The following is a 17914-nucleotide window of genomic DNA, read 5'->3' on the forward strand; positions in this document are numbered from 1 at the left end:
ACAAATAACCATAGACTCACACAGAGACCCATAGACTCACACAGATACCCATAGACTCACATAGCAGAGATCCACAGACTCAGATATACTCATAGACTCGCACATATAACCATAGACTCACACAGATACCCATAGACTTACATAGCAGAGATCCAGAGGCACAGAGATCCACAGACTTACAGAGACCCATAGACTCACACAGATACCCATAGACTCACACAGATACCCATAGACTTACATAGCAGAGATCCATAGACTCACACAAATAACCATAGACTCACACAGATACCCATAGCCTCACACAGAGACCCATAGACTCACACAGAGACCAACAGACTCACACAGATACTCATAGACTCACACAGTCCCATAGACTCACACAGAGACCCACAGACTCACACAGAGACCCATAGACTCACATAGCAGAGATCCACAGACTCACATAGACCCATAGACTCACATAGACCCATAGACTCACACAAATAACCATAGACTCACACAGAGACCCATAGACTCACACAGATACCCATAGACTCACATAGCAGAGATCCACAGACTCAGATATACTCATAGACTCGCACATATAACCATAGACTCACACAGAGAGCCATAGACTCACACAGACACCCATAGACTCACACAGAGACCCATAGACTACTCACACAGATACCCATAGACTCATACAGATACCCATAGACTCACACAGATACCCATAGACTCACATAGCAGAGATCCATAGACTCACACAAATAACCATAGACTCACACAGATACCCATAGACTTACATAGCAGAGATCCAGACTCACAGAGATCCATAGACCCACGGATAAGTCTTCAGCCAGTAGGGGGCGATAGTTGCTGCTGTGCGCGTAACCTGTGGTGTCATTTCTTTGAAAACTTAAGTCAGTATTCACTTTTCCGAGGGTGGGGGGGGGTGTTTTCACTCTTTGTGTATTGTCGGTGGGGGCCGCGGGTCAGGGGCCTTGCGATGAAGAGTGCCGACTTCGGACCCCTGACGCCCGCACACAATGGCCAAACTCTTGCGGATGGCGTCACGGGATTTGGAGGGTCCCACTCGCGAGCGAAGCGGGTCTCTCTCTGTTGCTCCGCTTTAAAACCTGCGGTATTAAATCGGAGCGGCCGCTGGATGTGGAGCCGCGAGCCCTCTGCAGCTTGCGGGCGTGCGAAGGCGTCGCAAGGCGCAGCCACGACCACGTGCCCAAGAGTCGACGTCGATCGGGTCGTTCCAAATCTGCAAGACTGACCACTGGAGTGGTTTTGCAATGTCAATCTTCAACTCTCGGCACTCCACAATACCCCCCCACACTTTCACGGTTTCTCTTCCCAACCTCCACACGGCTTTTCCCACGGTAGCGAGATGTTAATTACCTCGCCTGGTATGCAGGAGGTCGTGGGTTCGATGCCGACCCTAAAAAGCCCGTTGTAAATTTGGAGTGTGCGTGTTCTCTCCGTGGTCGCATGCGGTTTTTCTCCGGCTGTTGCCCGCCACATTTAGAAGCAACGTGCGTTTAGAGTATTTTCCTGTTCTACATTTCCACGTGATGATGATAAGCCACGACGTTAAGTTATCATTTGTGGCCAGGCCGCTTCCGAAAAAGATCTACGTATCTCGGCGAGACCTTACCTGGTCAAATAAGATAGTTTAGTTTCGCGCGCACCGTGGTCGCGTGGAATTTTTGTCCGGGCCTTCCGGTTTTTTCCCCTCCACATTTAGAATCAACATCACGCATTAAGAGCATTTGGCCGCTATAAATTTCCACGTGACGATAAGCCCCCCTCCACTTCGTTGAGCTGTCATTCGTGACAGCGAGGTCGCTTCTGAAACAATAGCGACATAGCTCTGTGTGCCTTGCAACCCCTGGTGTGTAAAAAAAAAAAGTTCACAGGTTCACAGTCACTTCTTCTTCACAGCCCCCTCCTCCTCCTCCACCCACAGCATCGCAAAGTCGTCACCCGCAGCGTGACGACGCGTCGCGTCAATTACAGATTTTATTTATTTTATACAAAGACGGGCGGATACAAACGACGTACAAACGCGCTTCTCGATTCGTCAATTCGACCTCGAACTCCCCTCTCCTGCGAGCACCCCCCCCCCCCCAGCCGGTCCCCGACGGCACCACGGTGGCGTGGGGTTCGGACCGGCGTCGCGACGTGAAATGAAGCGGACGTGCCGGGCGCGCGACTGCATCGTCGTCGTCATCGACGTCATCATCGTCGTCATCATCATCGTCGTCATCGTCATCGTCGTCATCGTCGTCGTCGTCGTCATCATCATCGTCGTCGTCATCATTGTCGTTGTTGTCGTCATCGTCGTCGTCATCGTCGTCATCATCGTCGTCGTCGTCGTCATCGTCGTCGTCGTCGTCGTCGTCATCATCGTCATCGTCGTCGTCGTCGTCGTCGTCGTCGACTCCGCGGTCTCGCGCGTTGCATCGTTAATTTCTCTCTCGCGTTACGATTATTCCCCCTCTCTCCCCCCTCTCCCTCGCTTCGCGGACGTGCGTGAGATTCGTGCGGGGAAAAATACATTCCGGGGAGCCAGATGCCGACGTTCTGTTAACCTCGACGGGAGAGGGTGCCTCTCTCCATGGAAAGAGAGAGGGGGGAGAGAGAGTTCGCGTCGTTTTTTGCTGTTCCTCCTCTGTTGAAAGGAATGCAGAGACTACCCACAGTGGTTTCGCTATACATACGGTCCCCACGGGCCACTCGAGATGAACTTTGTGAGATCGGCCTCGCGCGCAGGCGCCGGCCCGTGGATTGTCGCGGCACCGTGAAGGAAGGGGCGACCCCCCCCCTACATCCCCCCCCCCTACACCCCCCCCCATCCCCCCCTCCACCCAGCAGTCGATTGACGGAAGACCGACGGTGGGGCAAGCTCCTCGCGTCACCAGCGATTCGGCGACGCGTCTGGCGGCGGCGGCGCGCGGAGGAAATTCTTGGGGAGGAGGAGATGATGGAGGTGGTGGCGGTGGTGGCGGTGGTGGTGGCGGTGAGACCCCCCCCCCCCACGCCGGCCGTCGCCCGCCAACCGCACCGGCAGGAGCGTCGCGGCGACGGCCGCGTATTGCCGGGGGCGGCGCCAAGGACGGCCGCGTCCCTCCCTGCACCCGCGCGCTTCCTTCGCGATTCCCGGCGCAGGCTGCTGTCGAAGGCTCGCGGGGCCGTCGGATCCGGTTTGGGTTCCGGCTTGGATCGGGCGCCGCTTTGCGTTGCCGTGGCGGCGGCGGCGGCGCCGGCGGCGGCGGCGGCGGCAAGCGCGGACCGGGCCGAGAGGGATCGCCGCTGGAGCTCGCCGGATTCGCGACGCCAGCGCGGGATCTCCATGGGCAGGGCGGGTTCGGAGGCAGCGAGATTCCGCCCCCGGGACGTCGCCGCGCACGCGCGCTGGGATGACCGACGATCCGAATCGGCGGGGCGGTGACGAGGCGGTCACCGCTGTCCAATCACGGGAGTCCTGGGGCCCGACAGGATAACCGGGAAGCGAACAAGACAAGGCCCGCGTCGGCGCATGGCGAACGCTCGGAGCGGGGGGCGGGGGGCGGGGAGCGGGGGGGGTAAAATCGATGCTCGGCACGCGGCCCATCGCAAGACGACCACCCTCCCCGGGGGGGGGGGGGGGACCCCCTCCGCCGTGGGGTTTGTAAAACCAGCGTCCGCGCCGTCGGCGTCCTCTCCGGGATTCCTCCCTCTGCTGTCGGCGCCGTCGCCGAGGTCTCCACGGCGTGGCGCTCGGCGCTTGGTGCGGGCGGCGGTGGCGGCGGCGGCGGCGTCAGTGCCCGCTGGGCGGGTTGTCGCGCATCGCCGTGCGGAACCGGTCGGCGAGCTGCCCCGTGGCGTCCTCCTTCAGAGCCTCCGCGATCTGACGGCAAAGCCGGCGGGCGGGGGCGGCGGCGGCAATGCAGCGAGGTCAACAACGGCGGTGGCGGCAAACAGCGGCAACGGCGCTCGCGCGCTCGAGTGCGCAGAGGGAGGGGTACCTTCTCGTAGTACTTGTCCGCGTACTTGTACAGCTCGTACAGAGCCCCGCGCATGTCCAGCTCGCTCGTGTACGTCTGGGGCGACACGCGGCGACACGATTGCGTCACGATAGCGTTCGCTCGCTCCCGGGAGTGAGCGGCGCACCACCCCACGTCGTCGCAGAGAGAGAGAGAGAGACAGAGACACGGATAGACACAGAGAGAGAGACAGAGAGGGAGAGACAGAGAGAGAGAGACAGAGACACGGAGAGAGAGACAGAGACACAGAGAGAGAGACAGAGACACGGAGAGAGAGACAGAGACACAGAGAGAGAGAGAGAGACAGAGACACAGAGAGAGAGATACACAGAGAGAGAGACAGAGACACGGAGAGAGAGACAAAGACACAGAGAGAGAGACAGAGACACACAGAGAGAGACAGAGACACGTAGAGAGAGACAGAGACACAGAGAGAGAGACAGAGACAGACACAGAGAGAAAGACAGGCACAGAGAGAGAGACAGAGACACAGAGACAGACGGAGAGAGAGACAGAGTGATAGACAGAGAGAGAGAGACAGAGAGAGTGACAGAGACACAGAGAGAGAGACAGAGACACATAGAGAGAGACAGAGACACAGAGACAGAGAGACAGACAGAGAGAGACACAGAGACACGGAGAGAGAGACAGAGACACACAGAGAGAGACAGACACAGAGACAGACGGAGAGAGAGACAGAGATACACAGAGAGAGACAGAGATACACACAGAGAGAGAGAGACAGAGACACACAGAGAGAGACAGAGACACAGAGAAAAAGACAGAGGCACAGAGAGAGACGGAGAGAGAGACAGAGAGATAGAGACAGAGAGACAGACGGAGAGAGACAGAGACACAGAGAGAAAGACAGAGACAGAGACAGACGGAGAGAGAGACAGAGAGATGGACAGAGAGAGAGACACACAGAGAGATAGACAAAGAGACAGGGAGACAGACATAGAGAGAGACAGAGACGGAGACACGGAGGCACCAGGAGGAGGAGTAGGCACCGCAGACGAGTGGGAAGGCAGCAGCAGCCACACGGTGGGGTCCCGCACTTTGCTGCTATGCATTCTGGCGAGAGCCAGGATACGGCTCCTCTTCAACACCCACACGGGTAGAAAAGAGCGTTTCACATCCCATCTTTGCGTGATCCGGCAACCCTCGCTGCTGCCTCCACAGCGCCTGGACCACGACGGACAGCGGCCAACGCCGCCGCCCGCCAAACTAAGAACGTGCGGCCAAAACGTTCGGCTGCTTTAGTCGCCAGACTAGCAGAACGACTCGATGCGATGCACACACTGAGCCTCGATAAATCCCACAGCCAAATCCCACAGCCAAATCCCACAGCCAAATCCCACTGCCAAATCCCACTGCCAAATCCCACTGCCAAATCCCACTGCCAAATCCCACTGCCAAATCCCACTGCCAAATCCCACTGCCAAATCCCACTGCCAAATCCCACTGCCAAATCCCACTGCCAAATCCCACTGCCAAATCCCACTGCCAAATCCCACTGCCAAATCCCACTGCCAAATCCCACTGCCAAATCCCACTGCCAAATCCCACTGCCAAATCCCACAGCCAAATCCCACAGCCAAATCCCACAGCCAAATCCCACAGCCAAATCCCACAGCCAAATCGCACAGCCAAATCCCACAGCCAAATCCCACAGCCAAATCCCACAGCCAAATGAAGCAACGCGTCCTCCCCACATTTACCTCTCCACGTAAAATAGGGGGAGGGGAGGAGGGGGTGTTTTTTTATTATTATTATTATGATTGTGGCGCGGCCTTCGTCAGCGTCATCGGTTCATCGAGGCGAGCATCGAACCCCTCCGCTGCTCGCCCACGCAGACCGTGAGTGCGACGACCGCTGCACCACCCCTCCCCTCCACTGACGACCGATGGTGGAGGGTGGTAGTAGTGGGGGGATTGGAGGAGGGGGGTGGGGGGCCACTCACGCAGGACTGCCTGTTGAGCCACGAGTTCATGTCCTGGTCGCTCACGGGCACCATCTGCGCCACGTCGTCATAGTACTTCTCCACCATCTTGCGGAACTGCGGCAGCTCCTTGGCGAAGAGGAGGCGGCGCGTGGGGGCTTCCTGGGGGTTGGGGGTCACGTGGGGTTCAGGAGTCACAGGGCAGAGGTCGTGGGGTCAGGACGCGTTCCCGCGTAGAGCCACGCGGGGGGGGGCGGGGAATGGCAAGTTACAGCGGAATTTCTCCGCAGCTGCTTGCGTGAACTCTGTAGGCCTGGTGTAAAATAGGTTAATAGCCTCGAGTGGGCTTTGCCTGGAGGGCTGGGGATGGTTTAGTTTTACTGTTTGGGCGCTTTGTGTTCGCCTTTCCTGCACTTCGCACTGCGATCGTGTTTCTGTGTCGTGTTTGTTGTTGTTGTAATGCTCTGACCCCGTGCCCCTGACTGGACATCCGTGAAAAAGAGATTTGTAGCCTCATCGGATTCCTCCTCCAGTATACAGATTCTGATGATTCTGCAGGTGGAGGGGGGCCTTGCCACGCCACCACGGCCATGGAGGATTCGTTTCACCATACTTCACCAACGCTGGTTAGTCCGGGTTGGTGGAGCGGGCGGTGGGGTGAAGGGAAGTCACCGGTTCAGATACGTTCGACACTGGGCAGGCACCTGGCCAAGTTAATTTTAACCTGGGGCCAAAGCCGCGAGCAGATATTCGCATGCGAGCTCCCGTCAGTGGGCCGCCTTGGAGGACAAAGGCCTTGGGGGCAATGACTGGCAGAGAATGTGGGCACAAGGGGGGAGGAGAGTGAGGAGGAAAGTGAGGAGGAGAGTGAGGAGGAGAGCGAGGAGGAGAGCGAGGAGGAGAGCGAGGAGGAGAGCGAGGAGGAGAGCGAGGAGGAGAGCGAGGAGGAGAGCGAGGAGAGTGAGGAGGAGAACGAGGAGGAGAGTGAGGAGGAGAGCGAGGAGGAGAGTGAGGAGGAGAGTGCTCAAGCGTGTGGAGCCTTACCTGTGAGTGGCCTACTAAAGAGGCCCTTGCTGAACACTTCGCGAGCCGAACGCTTTCAACTAAAACGAGTTAACAATAACGTCACGTCGTGGTGCGCGCCCTTTGCCGCACCGCCGCCAGAGTATTTGGCTGCTCATGAACTTCCACGCGATGATGGTGAGCCACTTCGTCGGGCTATCGTTTATGATAGCCAGGTCGCTTCGGAGAAACAGCTACACAGCTCAGTGGGGGCTTGAAAAAAAAATCGTTTAAGAGTGCGCGCTCACCACTCGCCACACTCACCGCTCAACACGCACCGTGCGGGGCTTGATAACCGGACACGGGGGAGCGTTTCATCACCGCTCGCCGCTCACCATTCTCTCACCATGCTCGGTAAACACTCAACAACAGCCGCCGCCATTCGTCACCACGGCACCTCGAGGCCACGTGAAGTGTATGCGTGTGTGCGCGTAGATGCGCGTGTGTAAACTCGTGTGTGTGTGTGTGTGCGCGCGTAAACTCGCGTGTTGTGAATTCATGCGTGTGTGTAGACTCGCGTGTTGTCAACTCGTGTGTGCGTGTGTGTGTGTGTGTGTAAATGTGCGTGTTGTCAACTCATGTGTGTGTGTAAATGTGCGTGTTGTCAACTCGTGCGTGCGTGCGCGTGTGAACGCGTGACCTGTGTTTTTTATAGTTCAGTTTACTTTTAGTCTTGTATCAAATTCGAAAAAAATGTATATATTCTTGTTCGTTTTGACCCCTGCTCTAGCCGCCCACCCCCCCCCCTGCCCCTCCCCCCCCCCCACCTTGGTGATCTTGTAGACCTCCGGCGAGCAGGCGTCCATGAAGGTCTGCGAGATGATGTCGAGCGAGGAGCGCACCACCTCCGACACCTCCACGTCGAACACCAGCTGCGGGTCCTTCAGCAGCAGCGTCCAGAACCGCAGCAGCAAGCTGAGGGGGCAGCAGCGGCGGTGCCAGGAGGCAGTCAAGGGGCAGGAGGGGGGTTAGCGGTGACGCGAGAGAGAATTCGCACGCGCGAGACCGCAAGTCAAGTTTTGAGTTGGTATCGTTGAATTCTGTTGGGAGCTCTGGAGACACAGGATAGAGTCCCATCGCAAGAGCGAGTGTGAATGAGTGATTGGGTGGGTGAGTGAGATGATGGGAGAGATGATGGGCGAGTGAGTATGTGAGCGACTGGGTGGGTGAATGGGTGTGAGGATGGGTGAGATGGTGGGTAGGTGGGTAGGTTAGTGAGTGGGTGGGTGAGCGAGTGAGTGAGAGGATGGGAGAGATGGTGGGTAGGTGGGTTAATGAGTGGGTGGGTGAGTGAGTGAGTGAGAGGATGGGAGAGATGGTGGGTAGGTGGGTTAATGAGTGGGTGGGTGAGTGAGTGAGTGAGAGGATGGGAGAGATGGTGGGTAGGTGGGTAAGTTAGTGAGTGGGTGGGTGAGCGAGTGAATGAGAGGATGGGAGAGATGGTGGGTAGGTGGGTTAGTGAGTGGGTGGGTGAGTGAGTGAGTGAGAGGATGGGAGAGATGGTGGGTAGGTGGGTAAGTTAGTGAGTGGGTGGTTGAGTGAGTGAGAGGATGGGAGAGATGGTGGGTAGGTGGGTAAGTTAGTGAGTGGGTGGGTGAGTGAGTGAGTGAGAGGATGGGAGAGATGGTGGGTAGGTGGGTTAGTGAGTGGGTGGGTGAGTGAGTGAGTGAGAGGATGGGAGAGATGGTGGGTAGGTGGGTAAGTTAGTGAGTGGGTGGGTGAGTGAGTGAGTGAGAGGATGGGAGAGATGGTGGGTAGGTGGGTAAGTTAGTGAGTGGGTGGGTGAGTGAGTGAGAGGATGGGAGAGATGGTGGGTAGGTGGGTTAGTGAGTGGGTGGGTGAGTGAGTGAGTGAGAGGATGGGAGAGATGGTAGGTAGGTGGGTAAGTTAGTGAGTGGGTGGGTGAGTGAGTGAGTGAGAGGATGGGAGAGATGGTGGCTGGGTGAGCGAGTGGGCGAGAGAGAATAATCGCACTAAACACGAATCAAAGTCGAACACTAAATTTCCCGAAGCGCAAAGTCGGCTCGAGCGGTTTTATTTTGAAGGCCGATCATCGTAAAAATGACAAATGCGAAAACGTTAAGGAGCACTAGGAGTGGGTAACGGGACGCGGTTGCCCGAATAAACCACGCAGGATCCCTCAGCTGCCCCCACTCCAGCCACGAGGCCCCACGGCGGTGACGGACGCTCGCAACGACGATGATCGCCGTTGCGAGACTTCTGCCCCCCCCCACTTTCCTCACCACACCCCGGCTAGCACGCACCAGTTGCTCTTCCAGATGCGCAGGACGTCGCTGTTGACGTCGTAGCGCTCGGCCTGCGCGTCCAGGAAGTCCAGGAAGTACTTCACCCCGTGCGGCACGGCGCAGTCCGTGCTCAGGATGCCCCGGAACACGCGCTCCACCATCTCCTGCAGCGCCGTCTGTGGGGCCCCCCCCCGACGGGCAGGGCGGGAAGCACGGCGTGAGCAAGAGGGGGCAGGGGAGGGCGGTGCCGGCCACCCGCCCCCTCGTGCGCCGTTGCCGGCCTTCGTAGGTGCTGCTCGCTACTAACAGCACTTGCCCCGACAGTCCGTGTAGGCTACACGGGGATCTTAGTCTTTGTTAGTGTGTGCGTGTACGCTGGCACAGGTGTGTGGGTGGGCGCTTCTGCCAGTCGTCTCAGCCCATCGACCCACGGCACCCGGCCGGGCCCTGTCCCGTGACCTCCTCCGTCAGCGAGCCTTCCGCACCCTCACGCGGACGCCTCAACAGTGCGCGGAGATCCCCGCGTGTCGCCTTGACAGACCGTTGGGGCAAAAGCGCTGTCGGCGAGCAGCGCCGATGAAGGTGTGCACCTAGCCTGGCGCAAGCGCCGCGGTGACATCGCCGCCGCTCAGTGGCGAACGTCGGTTGTTGTCGATGGCGATGGTGGCAACGTGGGTGGGTTGGTGATGGGAGTCGGTGCAATAACCCGTGACTTCGCGGTGATGTGGCCAGGTCCTCCGATCGCGTTGCTGTTGTGGGTTCACTCTCCGGCACACCGGTGTGCTGAACTAGTAACGAGTTGGCACGTTCTGTTCACGTGAGCAACCCGTGCTAATTTGCCATGTCGGGCGGTGGCGGCTTTAACGACTGCGTGTTAAACGTCCTTGCTGCATGCGTGTGCGTGTGTGGGGAGCGGTGGTGTAGTGGTTAGCGCTACGCTGCGCTACGAACCCGGCGACCCGGGTTCGATTCCCGCTCATGGCCAACACCAGTGACGATTATCTGAACCGGCCCTGGGCCTCCCCTAGGTCGACTCAGCCTCAAATGAGTCCCTGGTGCGATGTGTAAACATCGCACCAGGGAGACAAAGGCGGCCGGGCGTGGTGCTGGCCACCCACCCCCTCGTGTGCCGTTCCGGCCTTCATAGGCCCTCGCTAACTGCACTTGCCCCTCCAGTCTGTTAAGGCTACCCGGGGGATCTTTGTCTTTGTGTGCGTGTGTGTGCGAGCGTGCCTTGACGGTGAGGAGGCGTGTCAGGTAAATCTCCGGGATGGCCATCACGTGGTCGTGCTCCTTGACCAGCCTCTGTTTCTTGTCCACCTCGTCCTCGTCCGTGGCCTTGATGAGGTGGTAGGGCACGAGACCGTCCTCCTCGTTGTGACGCAGCATCGACGTGCCTGCAACGGGGGGGGGGGGCGGGGGGGGCGGGGGGGGCGGGGGGGGCGGGGGGGGGGGGCGTGAGGTGACGACGACAACGCCGCACACACCGTGCCGCTCTCACTCCTCTCTCCCCTCTCTCCCCTCACTCCTCACTCCCCTCACTCCCCTCACTCCTCTCCCCCTCTCTCCTCTCACTCCCCTCTCTCCCCTCACTCCTCTCCCCCTCTCTCCTCTCACTCCCCTCTCTCCCCTCACTCCTCTCTCCCCTCACTCCTCACTCCCCTCTCTCCCCTCACTCCTCTCCCCCTCTCTCCTCTCACTCCCCTCTCTCCCCTCACTCCTCTCTCCCCTCACTCCTCACTCCCCTCGCTCCTCTCTCCCCTCGCTCCTCTCTCCCCTCGCTCCTCTCTCCCCTCACTCCTCTCTCCCCTCACTCCTCTCTCCCCTCACTCCTCACTCCCCTCGCTCCTCTCTCCCCTCGCTCCTCTCTCCCCTCACTCCTCTCTCCCCTCACTCCTCTCTCCCCTCTCCCCCTCACTCCTCTCTCCCCTCACTCCTCTCTCCCCTCTCCCCCTCACTCCTCTCGCCGCGTCGTTGGCGCTTACGCCAGCGTGTGGGCCCAAACCGCTCAGCCCGGAACGCACCCCCCCCCACGTGCATGTACGTACACGCACGTCTCCGAGCGTGTTCGATTGCCACTCGCGGTCTACACCAGTGACGGTTGTCTGAACCGGTACTGGGCCTCCCCTAGGTTGACTTAAAATGAGTACCTAGAGAGGCGTGTGAACATCGCCACTGGGGAGACAAAGGTGGTCCGGGCGTGGTGCTGGCCACCCACTCACCTCGTGTGCCGTGCCGGCCTAAATAGGGTGCTGCTCGATAACAGCACTTGCCCCTAACAGTCCGTTAAGGCTACACGGGGGATCTTTGTCTTTGCAGTGTTGCGGATTTCACCGTAAGCCCGACGCCAACATCTCCTGCGTGTGTGTGCGTGTGATGTATATATTTAAATAACCAGCTCTTTATTCAAACCAGGTGGACGACCATCGAGACAATCAGACTCCCTGCCACGATTATGAAACCCACACTCTATGGATTAAACGTATCCTGTGCGTGCGTGTGTGTACGTACGTTCGCCCGCCAAGTGCCTGTCGTGGTACTGGTTGTACGGCTTGACGTGCCTCTGACTGCGCGGTACCAGCATCACCGTGCTGCCGTCCCACATCTGCAATTCCCACACACGCACGCACGCACGCACTCACTCGCAGGCACTCGAGCGCACACGCACACACTCGCACACATGCACGCGCGCGCACCAATGCGGAGACACAAACACACAGGCGCGCGCACTCACACAAAGACCCCCCGCGTAGCCTGTAACAGACTGTTGGGGCAAGTGCTGTTCGCGAGCACCTACGAAGGCCGGAACGGCACGCGAGGGGGTGGGTGGCCAGCACCGCGCCCGACCACCTTTGTCTCCCCAATGGCGATGTCAACACACCGCACCAAGTACCCGTTTGAGGCTTAGTCGACCTAGCTGCCCGCTAACAGCACTTGCCCCAAAAATCCGTTAAGGATATCCGGGGGGTGGTGGAGGGTTCTTTGTGTGTGTGCGTGCATGCATGCATACGTGTGTACGTTAGTGTGTGTGTGTGCGCACAAGAGTGTGCGTGCATTCGTTCGTGCGTGTGCGCGCGCGTGCGCGCGTGTGTACACGTGCGTTTGCGTCCACGTGCGCGCGCATACTTTCTTTGCCTTTGCATGCGCGTGTTCGTGCGTGCGTTTGCGCGTGCGTGCGTGCGCAATTGTGCAGTGCGTGTCCGTGCGCCTCGCCTTGTAGTGGCTCAGCGTGTTGAGCCGCCGGACGCCGGCCTCCAACTCCGAGGTGTTGTCCTCGTCGGACAGCGTGAGCCCGCTGCCTCCGCCCCTCTGCGAGCACAGCTCTGCAAAGGCACAGGTCCCCCGCGTGGCCTTCAGGGGCAAGTGCCGAGCAGCGAGCACCCGGCGGTGCTCACACATTTGAGGCCTAGTCGGCCTAAGGGAAGCCCAGCACCGGGTTCAAATAATCGTCACGCGGGTGTTGGCCGCGAGCGGGAATCGAACTCTGGCCGCCATGGTTCGCAGCGCAGCAGCACGCGCAGCTCCACGCACGCACAAGGGGTGGGGCCGGGGGGGGGGGGGGGGTTGGCGGTCCCGGTAGGTCGGGGGTGGACAAGGTGGACGGTGGTGCGGTTGAGCTTCGTTTCGTTTGGTTCGGTTTCGTGTGGGTACGTTGGGAATTGCTGCGTTCAGCCTTGCGAGTGTGTGCGGTCGGTGAAGTTTACCAGTGGGGTCCGGACTGGGGGTGCCTGCGTGCGGTTGTGTGGTTTGTGTGCACAGTTGCGCAGGTGGCTGCGGGCGGTTGTTGCGTGCGGTTGGATGTGCGGCTGTGTGCACGGCTCTGTGTACGGTTGTGTTTTTGCGTGTGTGTGCGTGGTTGTGTGCGTGGTTGTGTGCGTGCATGGTGCGTGGTTGTGTGCTTGCGTGGTTGTGTGATCGGCTGTATGTGGTTGTGTGCGTGGTTGTGTGCGTGCATGGTGCGTGGTTGTGCGTGCGTGCGTGGTTGTGCGCGTGGTTGTGCGGTTGTGTGTGCGGTGGTTACCGATCTCCAGGCCGCTCGCGCTTGGCCGCTGTGAGTGTCCCACGCTGCGGTACACATGGTCCAGGATCTTCTCCTTCACCTGGGTGACTGTGTCGCAGTCGAGGACTCGAACCTCGGCCTCCGTGGCCACCGGCGCCTCCCCTACCGCGCCGTTGGCCGCAAACATCTCCTCCAGGTTCACCTTCAGGGTCTGATTCGGCACGCACAGCGACACAAGATAAAGATCCCCCCCAGCGTATAGTCTTAATAGACTGTTGGGGCAAGTGCAGTGAGCGAAGCGGCACCTGTGAAGGTCGGCATGCCAACACCACGCCCGGCCGCCTTTGTCTCACCAGTGGCGATGTTTACTACACACCACACCAGGTACTCATTTGAGGCCGAGTCGATCTAGGGTAGGCCCGCAATCGGTTCAGATAATCGTCACCGGTGTTGGTGGCCGTGAGCGGGGAATCCAACTCGGGTCGCCGGGTTCGTAGCGCTAACCGCTACACTGCCACTCCCCAGGAGCGCGCACACACACTCGCACACTCGCACGCACAAACGCACACACGAAAACAAAGACAAAGATTCCTCGTATAGCCTGTAGGGGCAAGTGCTGTTAGCGAGCACCTATGAAGGCCGGCACGACACACGAGGGGGTGGGTGGCCAACACCACGCCCGGCCGCCTTTGTCTACACACCACACCAGGTACTCATTTGAGGCCGAGTCGACCTAGGGGAGGCCCGGGACCGGTTCAGAAAATCGTCACTGATGGTGTTGGCCGGGAGCGGGAATTGAACCCGTGTCGCCAGGTTCGTAGCGCAGCGTAGCGCTAACCGTTACACTACCGCTCCCCAATGAGCGATAGTTTAGCGAGCACCCCACACACACGCAGACACACAAAGACAAAGATTACCCGTATAGCCTGTAACAGACTGTTGGGGCGAGTGCTGTTAACGAGCACCCCACACACATACACACACACGCACCAGCTCCTTGTGCTCGATGTTGTTCTTGAGCAGCGAGTTCTCGTCCAGCGTGAACTTGGCCTTGTGCATGAGCGCATCCACGGGGCCCTTGTCCACGTGGTACTTGATGGCCTTGAACAGCATGTAGAGCGGCTTGCCTCCCGTCTCCTGCAGGGACACACGGGCAAGAGCGGGGACGCACGGGGACACGGAGAGACACGGAGAGACACAGGGGCACCCGGGGACAAGGGGACACACACGGGGAGGAGCGGGGGACACGCCGACACGCGGAGACACAGGGGAGGCACAGGGAGGGGTCACGAGGACATGGAGAGCCACGGAGACAAACGGGGGGCACACAGAGAGACAGGGGGACAAGGTGAGACACAGGCATGTGGGGGACATGGACACCCGGGGTGATAGGAGAGAACGTACAGAGGATGCGAGGTTACAGGGACACGGGGGGGGTTGAGTCAGGTGATTCAATGTAGGGAAAGATGGTAGTGCCCAATAATAATAATATGTAGTTTTATTATCTAGTTTGCGAATTTACCCAGGAAAGCCTCACTGAGACTCAAGTCTCTTTTTCAGGAGGGTCCTGCCAGGCTTATTGCAGTTGGGCCAATGCCAGTTACATTGTGTGTGCGCGAGTTTAGCTTTGGGAGGAAACTGGAGAACTCGGCAGGAAACCCTCGCAGAACATGTAAACTTCACTCACACAAACACACTCTCTCACTCACAACTCGGCAGAACAGAGGGGGAACCAGCAAACTTCACTCGCTCACACACACTCACTCAATTGCACAAAGACAAAGGTCCCACGCATAGCCTTAACAGACTGCTGGGGCAAGCGCTGTTAGCGAGTAGCACCGATGAAGGCCGGCACGGCGCACATGGGAGTGGGTGGCCAGCACCACGCCCGACTCAACACGTTCACTCAATCTCTCTGTAGAACAGAGGGAGAGCGTACAAACCCCGCACAGACAAGTGGCCCGAGTCAATCGAACCCAGGCCCTCTGTTCTACAGCGCTACCGCCGTGCCACCTTGCCACTGTGGTAACGATGTGCCACCCTGCCGCTGTGTTAAAGCCGTGCCACCCTGCAGCACGCCGTGCCACCCTGCAGCAGTGGTAACGCCGTGCCACCCTGCCGCTGAAGTAACGATGTGCCACCCTGCCGCTGTGGTAACGATGTGCCACCCTGCAGCTGTGGTAACGATGTGCCACCCTGCAGCTGTGGTAACGATGTGCCACCCTGCAGCTGTGTTAAAGCCGTGCCACCCTGCCACTGTGTTAACGATGTGCCACGCTGCCGCACGCCGTGCCAGCCTGCAGCAGTGGTAACGCCGTGCACACGAGAACGCTCACCCGCAGGTGCGTGTAGAGGCAGATCGACATCCAGTTCGTCAGCATCTTCTCTGCCACCGTCGTCGTCCTGCAAGAGCGTGAACAGTCCCCCTCCGGTCACGCACCACCCCCAACACCGAAGACAACGAACCCCCACCCCCCTCCCCCCCCCCCCCCCGTGTCGCCTCAACAGAGTGTCGGGGGCAAGTGCTGTTAGCGAGTAGCACCTACACAAGGCCGGCAACGGCGCACGAGGGGGTGGGTGGCCAACACCACGCCTAGGCCGTCTTTTCGTACACACCGCACCAGGTTCCTCATTTGAGGCCGAGTCGACCTAGGGGAGGCCCAAGACCGGTTCAGATAATCCTCGCTGGCACTCAAATGGGCACCCGGTGCGGTCGTCAGCATCGTCGCGGCGAGGAACTCGTGAACTCCATCTGCGTTTTACGAATTTATATTTTGATTTCCTCCCCTATGCCCCGTACTCCGATCGTTGTTTACATTTCTGGGCCCGTGGTCCCTTGCTGGGCATCTGTTTTTAAAAGAGCTTCACCGCTCATCGGATTTCTTCCACCAGTCTAAGGAAAGATTACCGTGCCCGTCAAACTTTGCAACGGCTGAGAATCTGGCGGGAAGGAAGCGACGGCACCTGCAGCCTAAAGCAAAATTCCCACTGCGATGGCTGCGGCGTCGGTCACCGGCGGAAGAGCAGCTTGGGCTTTGTCTCGACGTCGTGGTCGATGATGGCGATGAGCTGGGTCTTGAGAATGTCGGTGTAGTATTCCAGCTTGTCGTGCAGCACCACGGTGACGAGCGACGCGATACGCCCACAGTGGGCCTGGCTCACGCCGCCATGCTGCATCTCCAGCGTCTGGATGAACTGCAACGGAGGGGCGGGGCGGGGGGCCGGGTGAGAGAGGCGGAGAGGAACTCACAGATACACAGGTAGGCAGACACAGAGATACACACAGATAGACACACAGAGATGCACACAGATACACAGATAGGTAGACACACAGAGATACAGATACACAGGTAGGCAGACACACAGAGATACACACAGATAGACACACAGAGATGCACACAGATACACAGGTAGGTAGACACACAGAGATACAGATACACAGGTAGGCAGACACACAGAGATACTCACAGATACACAGGTAGGCAGACACAGAGATACACACAGATAGACACACAGAGATGCACACAGATACACAGGTAGGCAGACACACAGAGATACACACAGAGATACTCACAGATACAAAGGTAGGCAGACACACAGAGATACACACAGATACAGAGATAGGCAGACACAGAGATACACACAGATAGACACACAGAGATACACACAGATACACAGGTAGGTAGACACAGAGATACACACAGATACACAGGTAGGCAGACACACAGAGATACAGATACACAGGTAGGCAGACACAGAGATACACACAGATAGACACACAGAGATATACACAGGTAGGCAGACACACAGAGATACTCACAGAAACACAGGTAGGCAGACACAGAGATACTCACAGATAGACACAGAAAAGCACACAGAGGGGTAGGCAGACACAGAGATACACAGAGAGGTAGGCAGACACAGAGATACTCACAGATACACAGGTAGACAGGCACACAGAGATACAGACACACAGGTAGGCAGACACACAGAGATACTCACAGATAGAGAGGTAGACAGCCACAGAGATACTCGCAGATACACAAGTAGACAGACATAGAGATACTCACAGATACACAGGAAGGCAGACACACAGAGATACACACAGGTAGAGAGGTAGGCAGACACACAGATACTCACAGATAGACAGGTAAACAGGCACACAGAGATACACACAGATATACATATATACGCAGAGATACACACTCAGATACACACAAAGATCCCCGTGTAGCCTTAACAGGCTGTAGGAGCAAGTGCTGTTAGCGAGCACCTATAAAGGCCGGCATGGCACACGAGGGGGTGGGTGGCCAACACCACGCCCGGCCACCTTTGTCTCCCCCAGTGGCGATGTTTTCACTCCGCACTCGGTATTCATATTGAGGCCCAGTCGACCGAGGGGAGGCCCATGACCGGTTAAGATAATCGTCACTGGTGTTGGTGGCCGAGAGCGGGAATTGAACTCGGGTCACCGGGTTCGTAGCGCAGCATAGCGCTGACCACTACACCACCGCACAGATACGTACACACGCACTCCCCTCGATTTAGATTGCGTCTCACTCTGTGAGCGTGTCTCTCTGTCCGTGCATCTCACTCTGTGTGCGTGTCTCTCTGTCCGTGAGTCTCACTCTGTGCGTGTCTCTCTGTC

At 58.3% G+C, this 17914-nt stretch overlaps 1 protein-coding gene across 1 annotated transcript; it reads right to left on the bottom strand.

Annotated features, from left to right (window-relative positions):
• Positions 1 to 1997: 1997 nt before the first annotated feature.
• Positions 1998 to 16493, bottom strand: LOC142930570 (plexin-B1-like). The gene is made up of 12 exons (XM_076073426.1): positions 16280 to 16493; positions 15603 to 15669; positions 14257 to 14403; positions 13288 to 13477; positions 12480 to 12589; positions 11778 to 11871; positions 10500 to 10663; positions 9285 to 9442; positions 7788 to 7935; positions 5980 to 6120; positions 3999 to 4073; positions 1998 to 3880 (listed from the first exon to the last, which is right to left on the bottom strand). The coding sequence occupies exons 1-12, from the start codon at positions 16441 to 16443 to the stop codon at positions 3791 to 3793; spliced, it is 1548 nt and encodes a 515-aa protein (XP_075929541.1). The 5' UTR covers positions 16444 to 16493; the 3' UTR covers positions 1998 to 3790.
• Between the last annotated feature and the right edge of the window lie 1421 nt (positions 16494 to 17914).

The sequence above is a fragment of the Petromyzon marinus genome, chromosome 42 (genome assembly GCF_048934315.1).
Source record: "Petromyzon marinus isolate PM22_M1 ecotype Great Lakes invasive population chromosome 42, UKy_Petmar_22M1.pri1.0, whole genome shotgun sequence".
NCBI classification, from domain to species: domain Eukaryota; kingdom Metazoa; phylum Chordata; class Hyperoartia; order Petromyzontiformes; family Petromyzontidae; genus Petromyzon; species Petromyzon marinus.

Coding starts and splice junctions, on each gene's coding strand:
- LOC142930570 (XM_076073426.1), bottom strand. CDS start 16,443: ATGCAGCATGGCGGCGTGAGCCAGGCCCACTGTGGGCGTATCGCGTCG. Junction 11,872..12,479: donor ACACGCTGAGCCACTACAAG/GCGAGGCGCACG, acceptor TGGGAATTGCAG/ATGTGGGACGGCAGCACGGT. Junction 3,881..3,998: donor CGGACAAGTACTACGAGAAG/GTACCCCTCCCT, acceptor CTTTGCCGTCAG/ATCGCGGAGGCTCTGAAGGA.